Genomic DNA, 12269 nt, shown 5'->3' with positions numbered 1-12269 from the left:
TAAACCATTGCTATTACTCATTCTTTATATGTATGAAAATGCAAAGCAAGTAATACCTTGAGTAGGTTTATTTTGCAATATTTCTTGCAAATTTGAAAGTAAGGTTTTACGTTCCATCCTTATATAATTATTTTATTAATTAATAAAATTTTAACAAAATAATTGGACTCGGAGAGAATTTTCAACATAAAAAAACATTTTAATAAAAAACCCCTAAAATGAAATTTTCTAATATCAATCCCTCAAAACTTAAACCCCCAAAAGTTTTGCACCACTCTTCTCAGCTACCGAATCATGTTCTGAGAAGCACAATTCCCCAAACTCAAAATTTTCAAAGATTGCAATGAAAGAGGGTACCAACTTCTAGCCTTAGAAACCAATCACTCTAAGAAACCACCACAAAAGCTGCAAAACAACCTCAATCAATACCAACAACCAATCAAACCCAATTATATATTTTTAACACAAATTTGCTTCATCAGCCTCGGAATGCGCTTAACTTGTCACTTCCATCATCGTTGTTCATTCACTTGATGGAGCCACAGATCCTCTCCTTCACCATTACAACTATTTTTTGTGCAAATTTTGTCGTTATAAAAAAAAATTTATAACTTAGATGACAAGAAAATATGTGCCACGGCTTTTGTCACGATAACATGAATAACATCCTCACAAAAATTATAAATTTTCATTTTCCTTTCAATTTTTAAAAAACTTTCTTATTTAGCACAAATGATTCTTTTGTAATTATTAGGAAAGAAAAAATATTATGAGTCGACTTATCAAGTAAATGACACATATTCGTCGATATCTTTACGTCTTGTTTGTATCATACAATCCATTTTATATGAATATAAAAGGGTATATTCTTTTAAGAAATTCATTAACTATTTAAAAAAATTATAATTAATTTCTATTTTTTTACATTTATTTCTATTTTTTATTATTTTCAATCAAATTATATAAGTTTTTATTATTAATACTTGATTAATTGTCATTAATCAAAATATCACTTATTATTTTTTTATAACACGTAATCATATGAAAACTAAATATATCATCATGCTGCGTTATTATTTACTATAATATGTCAACATATCGTATTAACATATTACGTGATATAAAACAATAAATAACGTTTTAATTAACAACATATAATCAACTAATAGTTATAAAGAAATATTTGATCAAATATAAAGATATAGAGATTTATTGAAAATAACATAAAAATAAAAAAAATTATTTAAATAATTTTAAAATTTAAAATTAATGATATAAACTTTGAAAAGGTTTAAGACTGAAGTAATAAAATTTAAACGTTGAGACGTGAAAGTAAAAACTACTAAAACAATTGAAATTAAAGGTTTAATTATTCCTATAAAATAATCGCAGAAGTGACTTATCCAAAAAAAATGTCAGAATTGGCTGGCATGAATATTGGTTAGACAGAACGTGTTGGTTTGCTGAAGTATTCCTATAAAATTAAGTGTTCCACACATATTTTTCTATTTAAAAATCTGCACTATCCTGCGTTGACTCAACTCAAGGTGAAGTCAGTTCATTTCCTTACCTTCAGCATTGGCTTCTGTGTTAGAATTCCTGATCTTTTAGGCAACAATTTGGAATTTATACACGGGGCAAGGTACTTCATCTTCCACACAGCTTTATACTCATCTTCTTTAGTTGCAGCCTAATTTAATTCTCAAGCTTCACTTACCTGTTGTTCCAATTTTTACAAGTTTTTTTCCCAGATCAAATCGCTTTTGATTGTTTCTATTTACTTCTGAAAATACAGAACAAATTCGGATAATCAGTCTTTTGGAACTTTCATATTTTGCCTGTTTTATCTCTGGTGAGTTTTTCTTTCATACGAAGACTGTCTTCTTGAATATAATCTGATTTCATCTTTGCTGTATATGTGTTATAAGTGAGAATATGGAAATTCCAAATTAGGGAAATGGAGAGATAATTATTTGACTTTGTTGGATGAGAATCAGAAAGGAAATGAAATCTTTGATTATTATTAAATAAGAAATCTTTAATTCATCCATTTTCAAACTTCTAGAGATAGAAGGATAGAGAGAACATTTGAAGAACAAGTTTTCAGCAACAGTTTGACCTGCTGGCAGCAGGGCGAATCTGGTCTGTTAAATCAAAGATTAATTAGAGTAACAGAAGAAGAAATTTATTAATTACACAAATTTATCTCAAGGAATTTTAGTAATTTAAGCATTGACTTGATTAATTAGACAAGAAGATTGAAACGAGTGTTATGAATTTTTTGGTTCATCATCCATAAATCATTTGATAATTTATACATTTCGTTAAAGTATCAGCCAAGCAAGCTTTACAAATCAATGAATATTATAAGCCCTATTTTGTAAATTAGAAAAAAAGGGAAATGCATAATTAGATAACAAATGGGGATTTTTTTTAGTTATATTTCGTGCATGGTAAATTAACATTTATATTTGTCTTCTGGTGTGTACGTGTGTGTGTGTATATAATTATACAATAATAAGGTAACCAATATAAAAAATAAATGTCACTAATGTATTTCGTTATTGGTATTATGATATTGCAGGAAAATTGCTTTATTATGGAACTTGTAGGGCCAATTTGTGAGATGTTAAAGTGTTTAGGAGTTCCAACATGCAGATATATAGATCATCACAGAAAACTCGAAGAAAGGATGAAAAATCTTCAAACACAGCTTGACCTATTAAATACTAGAAAGAGAGATGTGGAATTGAGAATAAAAACAGAGCTTCGATGGGGAAAAATTTTAAGGGAAGAAGTAGATAAGTGGCTTCAAGATGTACAAATCATCAATCATGAAATACAGGACATTGATCAAAGGGTGCAAAATGTGTCTTGTTTTTCACGTGCACGCCTAGGAAAACATGTTGCCCAAAAGGTTGAACAAGTGAAGAAAATTATTGAGCAAGGTAACTTCACTGAAGCTCTAGTAATGGATAAACCATCTACTAGTGGAGTGACTTTTCAGTTGGAACATTTAGAAGGTGAAACCACCGTGTTAGAAAAAATTTGGAACTATTTGATGGGTGATGAAATTGGAATGATTGGAGTTTGTGGAATGGGCGGGATAGGAAAAACTACTGTGATGAAGCACATATGCAATAAGCTGTCAGAGGAGACTAAAGGTCTATTTGATGAAGTGATTTGGGTCACTGTTTCAAAGGAGCTCAACATCACCAAATTACAAGAACAAATTGCTATTGCTGTGAAAATTGTACCTTTTCCAGAACTTGAACACAAACGAGTAGCAGCGTTAATGGAACAATTGGGACAAAGAAGATATGTATTGATTTTGGATGATGTTTGGAAAAAGTTTTCTCTCTTGGAGGTAGGGATCCCTAAACCAACACCAAGCAATGGGAGTAAAGTGGTGTTAACTAGTAGATCGGTTGATGTTTGTATGTCTATGGACTGTGAGATAGTCAAAGTGCAGCCACTTTCAAATGAGGAGTCCATGAATTTATTCTTAGAGAATGTCGGACGTGGGGTTCTAAAGGTTCCATCCTTAAAAGACTTTTTGGAATGTATTGTTAAAGAGTGTGATGGGTTACCTTTGGCCATTAGGGTAATAGCTGGGAGTATGAAAGGAAAATATGATGTTCATGAATGGAGGAATGCATTAAGAGAATTACAGGAACATGTAAGAAGTGTTAGGGGCACAGATAATGAAATTTTTGAGCGATTGAAGTTCAGTTATGATCGTTTGGAAGATTCAAAAATTCAAAATTGTTTCTTATATTGTTCATTGTATCCAGAAGATCAGATAATTTCAAGAATGGAATTAATAGAATATTGGATAGATGAGGGATTCCTTGAAATTGGGAGTCGACAAGAAATGTATGATAGGGGTCATAGTATATTAAATAGGCTGGAAAACAATTGTTTGTTAGAAAAGCAGGGTGATAGAGGTGATGTGATGATGCATGATGTAATGAGAGATACAGCATTGTACATCTCTAGCTTCATGGTAAAAGCTGGCACGGGATTAAAAGAATTACCAAGCAAGCAAGAATGGGCAAATGATATTGAAAAAGCTTCATTCATGAATAATTACATATCAGAAATTCCTCCCGACTTGTCACCCAATTGTGAGACACTTTCAACCTTATTATTGCAAAATAATGGGTTCTTACATAAGATAGCAGAATCATTTTTTCAGCACATGCATAGACTCAACATTCTTGATCTTTCTAATAGTGATATTGAGCAACTGCCCAATTCTGTGTCAAACTTGGAAAAGCTTAAAGCCTTGGTGCTTCATGGATGCGAAAACTTGAGATATGTGCCTTCGTTAGAAAAGCTTAAAGCACTGAGAAAGCTGGACTTGGGTAGTACAGCTATTGAAGAGGTCCCTACTGGTTTGGAAATGTTAGCAGATCTCATATATCTCAATTTAAAAACAGAGAGCTTAAAGGAGCTGCCAAGTGGAGTTCTGTCTAAGCTTACTTCTCTGCAATGCTTGGTATTTGACGTTGAATCAAGTACTTTAAAAATAAATGGATCTGATGCAGCTAGATTAAGGAAGCTAGAGACATTTGAAGCAAGATTTAATGACTTGATAGACTTTAATTTGTACAGCAAGTCTATACAAGGTCAAAGGCTTACTTCTTACTTGCTTGTCATGGCACCACTTGAAGCCAAATTTGATGTCAGACCACTTGAAGTAGGCCCAGACGTTGTTATCAAGTTGAAGGTCAACATGTCCAAACTGACCCACCACGAGGAACTTGTGAAAATTATGCCGAACATCAAAGGTACATTCTTATCAAATCGAACACATAAAATTTCACTAGATTAATTTCCTAATGATAATTAACTGTTGATATCAATTTTCCTTTTCATCGTGTAATTTTCCACTCAATAGTTTTATAAATGGCTAATGTGTAGAATTGGATATGTTTTCCAACCTAATTAGGGATACCTGATACTTGGTTTCATAATGTCATTTCTGCTCTTTCACCCATGTATTATCACATAATATTGCTAAGGATCATAGAAGTTTATGGCCCCACTCTTATAGCCAGATTAAAAACTTGGATTCTAATTCCTCATTGTGAAAGTTGTAATTAATAACAAAATTTATGTATCTTAGAATAAATCAAACTATGTCAAAAATGAATTTTGTAAAACTCATATTAGATACATTAATTATATTATTTACGAAAAAGAAATTTAAGAAAATTATTTATACGTGGAAAAAATTGAAAGTACTCTATTTTTTTTTTCTTTTTGAACTAATAAATATTCAAGAATTATGTGAAAAGTTTGGAAAGTAACACATTTGGAGAAAATAAGTATGGTTTAGCAAAAGTAAAAATCTTATTGTGATTTTTATAAATTAGGGTTTAACTTAAGGCAAGAGAGTTTATCTTTGAACATAATGATGGTTTAAGTTATGTTTCTCTAAGGCTATTTACTTATACTAATTTACTTGTAATAATACTTGGACATGTCCATTGTACATGTAATTTTATAATAAAAATATTTTTTTGATAAAAATGACAAATATATGATCAATAATTTAAAAAAATTATATATATATATATTACTATATATTGTTNCTTATATATATATATATATATATATATATATATATATATATATATATATGTATGTATGTATGTATGTATGTATGTATGTATGTATGTTCTAGTTCTTAAGCTTATGTAAATATTTGTGTTTTATTTATTTAAAAATAAAATTTTAATATAAAATAAAAAAAATTTTAATTTTGTAATATTAAGTCATAAATATTAAATTCTATTAGAATTAAGGGAAAGCATTTTTTAAATGAAAATCATTCAACAAATTCATATGTACAAATTGAATAAATCTTGTTAATATTTATAATTTTTTAATGATAATCATTTGATGTAGTTAGAATTTTTATTTACAAATCAGATAATTTTAAATAATAGTTATAATAAAATACTTAAAATGATAATTTAGAAATATAATAAATAAAAATATATGTTTTCATCAATTTAAAATTTTTTAAGTATCCATACTTTCATATATATATATATATTATATAGATTATAAATACATATACTCATAAAATTTTTTTAAAAATCTTGGCTTCAACGTGGCTCTGCCGCTAGTTTAGCTCCCTCATACCAATTGATGCTAAATCGGCAAAAAATACCATAAAAAGGCCTTTTCCGGCCTCAATCTGCTGTTGGCCCCAAAATCAACCAGGTCTTTCCACACTGCTGTCGGTTCATGCGTCCAAATTCTAATTATTAATTGATTTCCTTTTAGGATAGATATTAAAATCCTACTAGCATTTTCAAATGTAGTATATGAATTTTTTTTTAAAAAAATGAACAAATCTCAACTTTTAGTTTAATTTACTGTCTAAAATTTCCAATAAAACTAAATGCAACCAAAAACGCCCAGACAATTGTCAATGATTTTTAATGCAGTTATACACTTGGGATATATTTAAGTTTGATTTAAACTCTTTAGTGATATTATTTGATAAGTAGTCTACAATTTTGACACATTTTAGTTGGATTAAAATATAAGTATTGTTGATACTAATTTATACTAATAAAACATAAATATTTAATGTAAAAGCAAACTTATTAATGTTAAAATTTTTATGATAATATTTAAGTGGTCAATGTTTAACACTTATTGAATCCGTTGAGTTATATTTATACATAGATATATGGATATATAAATATTTATACAAGGACAAAATTGTTAAATTTATATTACTGTAAATGTATATGTATGTAGTTAATTATTTACATTTTGGAAGTTTATGCTTTTGTATATACCGAAATGATATAGTGACAGTGATGATTCCTTATAGCTTTCCTAGCACATGGTTATAATTGTCATATTAGAAGTTAAATTTGATAATTTGGGCGTACCATTTAACTGTGTCACTATTGATTGCTGAAGGTGCGATCTCCTTGTCCTTATATGGGACAGAGGGACGTGGGACATGGGGACGTTTGGAAGTGGTTGGTGCTGTGAAGCGTACCACAATTGTAGAGATATTGGAAAAGAATTTTGGTGAGCTTGTAGTCAAGTCTCTCCAGCCAAAGCTTCCAGATAGTATGCCCAAGAAGGATGTGATTTTGAGTGGGTGTCAGGTAGGAAGTGAAGATCCAGTAGTGCTCCCAAGTGACCTTTGGCGTCTGAGTATTTTTGAGTGCCACAACCTGAGAAGCTTAAGCGACATTTCCTTGTTCCAACAAACAAACGAGTTGAGGTTCTGTTTGATTCATGATTGTAAAGGGATGGAATCCGTGCTTGACTTTTCATCATCGTCCTCATCACCGTGCACCGCATTTGAGAACCTTGAGCTCTTGTGGCTTGAAAAATTGGATAACCTGCGTATGCTTGTTAAAGTAGGAGATGTTTCTACATCGAGCACTGCACTGCCTCTGCTAGGCATCTTTTCCCATCTTAAATCAATTCGGATTGAAGGATGCTCAAACATGAAGCAGCTATTTCCATTTGAGTTCGGACATGATCTCCAAAACCTGGAGTACCTGGAAGTTGGTCATTGTGGAAAAATGGAGGAAATAATAGCATCGGAAGAAGAGGAAGAAAATCACAAGGGAAAAGGAACGCATTCGCCCATGATGTTCAGTCTTCCCAAATTAAGAGAGTTGAAATTAAAGAAATTACCAAAGCTAAAGAGCATCTGTAGTTCAAATACGGCCATGAAATGCGACTCTCTTCGGGTTATTGAAGTAAGGAAATGTCCAAATCTGAAAAGGATGCCTCTACATCTTCCTGTTTTCCAAGACACTGACCCATCATCTTCTCATTCTTCCTGTATAATCCGTGTATATCCAAAGGAATGGTGGAAATCAGTAGAGTGGGACTTTCCAAGTGCTAAGAATATTCTGCAACCTCGGTTCGTTGGTAAAGGAATGAAGTAAAGCACCGTTTAAATCAAATTCCTCAGGTAAACAACGAGTTTCATTTACTTCTTTTTTTGGAAAATTTGAAGATTTATTATTCAACCAAAGAAAAAAAGGGAAATCTGCTACAAGAGGATTTGGATTGGTTGAAAAGAAACCAATCCTGTCACCAAATAAAGATATCAAACGTTTAAAATAAACCTAGATCATTTACCAGAAACTGAGATTTTCATGTCTGTTAGTAACGGTTATAAGGCTCCCTAAACAAGCTCTGATTTTAGCTTATTTTGTTGAAGATTGCTCATTTGCTTCACTTCCCAAAATATATTTGTGTCATCCCAACGTTCGGATTGCCCCCAATAAAATTCTGATTACTCTGTTTTGTTTAATGATTAGAATGAATGGAAGCAAGTTGTTTCATTAAATACCGGCTGTAGATTGCTGCCGCCAAGCCCCCTTTTCTTCTTTGTAGCTGCAGCCTTTAAATTGGTTTAGATACTTTCTTGCTTAGATCAATGTTGCTAAGGATGTCTCTAATTAATGTTCCTTTTTCCTTCCTTTCTTTGTTGGTTTTTCCTTTTTGGGGGAGGGGTGGTTTGGGAAAAGCAGGTAGATGAAAGAATTGCGTCAATCAATCTTGGAGAAACAATCAACCGAACTCGTAACTGAAGATTCATTGCTCGGTTGTGGTTCTATCTGTGATGTACCTCTTGTGGTTTTTTCAGAGCAATAAACTTAGATTTTGGGTTAAATCTCGTTGCACTGTTCATGTGGCATTTCAACTTTGTTTCTACATTTCTTATATTTAGTTGCCTCCTGTCCCGCACCCCCTGCCGACTGAAGAGTTTCCTCTTTCCGTGCTGACTGGACCCCTTGCCGCTGATTCTTCCCTTTCCGTCCGACTGCAGCTTTCTCCAGCTCTTCGGCTCCTCCATTTTCCTGTAGTAGGATGAGAGGTCTTTGAAGGTTCTACTGGTGAAAAATGATGACTCAACTCGCCATTTTTTTTGGCCTTGGAAATATTGGGGTGTTCTGGCATTTAAAATTTCTGGGTGATTTCACGCTGAATGGTGCTACGGCTTGTGTTGTATTGGGATGTTCTACCATCCTTCATTTAGTTTGAGAGTTTGATGTTGTTTCTTTTGATTTGTTGTTGTTGCTTGTCTGCTGACTGCTGGGTCTGTTTATTGCTGGTTAACAAAGGCTTATCATTATTGTTGCTGGAGTTTTTATGCTGGATTTCTTTTCTTGTTTCTGGTTTTGGAATCCTAGAAGTGCAAGGAGTTATGTCTTTACTGTTTCTGGTGTATCTATCTAAGATGCTACAAAGTTTATGCCCAGTCTACTGGGTAACAGAATGGCTAGGTGATGCTGCACTTGATTTTGTTTGGTCTTGTTAGGTTTCTCTTTGTTGGATCATGGTCGGAGGCGTTACTGCTGTGACCTTGATCTTGTTATCCACTTTATGCTATTAAATAAAATGACATCCTTTGATTGAGCAAAAATAATTTTTTATGCAAATCACTTTTGATTTTTTTTTTTTTGGATGACTAGTAGGATAAACTTCATCTATATTTTTTGTTGTTACAAATATTTTTATAATATTTTGTGATTATTCTTTTCAATTAAGAATTTGTGTATAAAATTTAATTTGTTCTTATAAAATGCTACGCACTTTTGATTTTATTCAGTAAATTTGCAAAACAAAATCCTTATGACAAGATCTTGGTGCTTTATCTTCTGCTGATTTTTCGTCATAAACAGGATCATTATTTGATTATTTTCAATAAGTTAATATTTAAAGCATAAGAATATAAAATATATGTGAGTAAAAAATGAATTTTGCTGAAAAACATTAAAATTAAATAAATTTATGTCTACAATAAATTTTATATATAAAAAACAACTACAATCAATAAATAATAAAATATATAATTTTGAAATCACCAAAAATATAAAAAGAAAAATTACATGAATTTTGATTTATATATACAGTTTCTTCATTAATTACGTATTTAGAAAATAATATAAATCAAAGTTTATTCATTCTTTAAGACAAATCATCAATTAATTATTTGTAAAGTAATTTGAAACCTAATCTTCTAATTACTAATTGAGAAATATTAATTTGTAAGTAGAACTCGAGCATTTGACTTATTAGTTGGTACATTATCCCCTATCTAAAGAGTAGGGTTCAAATCTCTTCTCCATTAATTATAAAAAAAATATTAATTTATAAATAAAAGAAGAAAATCGAAAGGAAAAGAGAAACACTTACGTGACAATGACTAATTTACCTTCTATTTTTTAAAAAAAAAGCTGGGGGAACTTTCATTCCTAAAAAGGAAAATACAAAAGTTTGGGCATACCCTTCTTTGTGCAGAGCCGCACAGACAAAAAACAGAGCAATTTGCCTTCCAAAATTGAGGGAACTTGCATTGCAACAGTTATCAAGATTGAAGATCAAATGTAGTAAGCATGGAGTTATATATATATATATATATAATAATTTCATCATAATTTAATCATCCTCGAAATATAAATTCTTAACATGTCGATTATCTTGTTTCTTTCCTGGTAAATATGAGATATCTTCACTTTCCATTACCAGTGTAGCATCCTTCAAACAATTTGAATTAAATTGAATTAGCACACAAATGAGATAAACAAGCTGAAATTGCCTGGACTACCTTGTTATCCATTTGCGGAACCCCAAATCCTGTGCAAATTGGAGACCATGGTAAACGCCTCATAGTTCAGCAGTTGAAAATGTTCCTCTGCAAAACAATGCCCAACCATATCCTCCTTTTCTTAAAGAAATAAAATATACCCTAAAGAATGGTCGGGAATCAATACAGTGGGATGATCCAACTGCTAAGAATATGTCCTTATTGCCTTGATCAAGTAACGAGAGAAGCACCGTTAGCAAATCAAGTGACCAAGTCCTCTAATCTCTACTCACTCTCATCTCCAGATAACTTTTCTGTCTTCATTGACGTACATTTGTTTTCTAATTTACAGGATATATGTTTATTAATCTTTCTTACTTGTCTCATTTTTGTCTTCTCACAATGCAAAGCATCTTCCACCAGTGATTAGCGTGTGGACTGGCCTGGAAGCAAATGTTGTTATGATGGTAAGCGGCCTATTTAATTTTAGAAATTGAAAGTCAGTCATATCTAGAGACTATAAAGTTTCCTAATCCCTGTGTCTGTTAATTTAAGTTTATTCCATACCAGGACTTGAAATGCCACAAATTTATCATCCTCGTGAAAACAAGTGTGACATCGGGAAAATGTGGTGAAAGCCTCCTCTTTGATTTTTCTATAGCAAACCTGCTCTTGAGCTGTCCATGGGCTCAATTAGGCCCAACATAGTTGATACTTCTAAATGTCAGGTCTGGCCCAGGCTCGTCTCTTTAAACTCATTTAAATTAAATTTATTTATAAAAGTTAAATTATACAATTAATTTCTATGCTTTATAAAAAGTATGAATTTAATCTCTATATAATAATTTATGTAAATTTAATCCTTATACTTTCATAATTTATTAATTTCAATATCTAACTCTAATACTATTAAGTTTAACAATTAAATATACTAACGTAGTATCTTGACTAAACTGACGTGACGTTGATTATATGTTGATGTTGTGTGATAATGTTGATATGACATTGACTAGACAGATCACAATTGTGTGCTAACGAGGTAAATGTTGATGTGGCAATTGTTGATGTAGAAAAAAAATTAATTTTGAAACACTTCAAATTTTACCCTAAAAATACCTTAACCTTAAATTAAATTAAACCATATTAAAAGAAATAGTTGAGAGAGAGAAAAAAAATCAACAGAAGAGGGAGAAATCAGAGAGGAAGTATCGTTTGAATCGGGAATTGAAGATAGGAAAAAGTATTAGAAGGAATAATCGAGAAAAACTTCTTTTTTTTTTTTTGTGCAGGCAAAGATTGAACATTTGATAGGGAAAAGAATCAAGAGAGGGAATCAACAAGTTAGTCCAAAAAATATGGTGCAATTTGCCTTTTTTAATATAAAAATTGGTGTTTGTGGCTCCTTTGGGATTTGTTTTGTCTACCACTTACATTTTTTTTATTTGGGTTTTACTGTATTTGTCTACCCTATGTTGAGAGAAGTTTGATTATGTGTTGGATTTTAGGGGAAAGATTGCTCACTTTTTTCGTTGGAGAGTGGTGCATGATTTTTTGTACAGATTGTGTATAGTTGGCTGTTGGTTTCCTTTTGCATATAAATAGGTTGCCGATGAAAGTTGGGTGAAGATTGATGAACTGTGATTTTTTTTTTTTTTTTAAAAGCTGATTGTAATGT

General features: G+C 31.3%; 1 protein-coding gene across 1 annotated transcript; it reads left to right on the top strand.

Moving 5' to 3' along the window:
* Nucleotides 1505-9421, top strand: LOC108662933 (putative disease resistance protein At4g10780). Its single transcript, XM_018124827.1, has 5 exons — nt 1505-1642; nt 1796-1852; nt 2585-4793; nt 6952-7969; nt 8535-9421. Exons 3-4 carry the CDS (start codon nt 2600-2602, stop codon nt 7941-7943), a joined length of 3186 nt encoding a protein of 1061 aa, XP_017980316.1. The 5' UTR covers nt 1505-1642; nt 1796-1852; nt 2585-2599; the 3' UTR covers nt 7944-7969; nt 8535-9421.

Source organism: Theobroma cacao, chromosome 7, assembly GCF_000208745.1.
Source record: "Theobroma cacao cultivar B97-61/B2 chromosome 7, Criollo_cocoa_genome_V2, whole genome shotgun sequence".
NCBI classification, from domain to species: domain Eukaryota; kingdom Viridiplantae; phylum Streptophyta; class Magnoliopsida; order Malvales; family Malvaceae; genus Theobroma; species Theobroma cacao.
Note: the sequence above shows the minus strand (reverse complement) of the source record. Positions and strands in the feature narration are given on the sequence as shown.

What these genes read in the sequence shown, in the direction of transcription:
- LOC108662933 (XM_018124827.1), top strand. Translation starts at nt 2,600, where the DNA reads ATGGAACTTGTAGGGCCAATTTGTGAGATGTTAAAGTGTTTAGGAGTT. An exon ending in AATTATGCCGAACATCAAAG is followed by an intron (nt 4,794 to 6,951) that starts GTACATTCTTAT and finishes TGATTGCTGAAG; the next exon opens with GTGCGATCTCCTTGTCCTTA.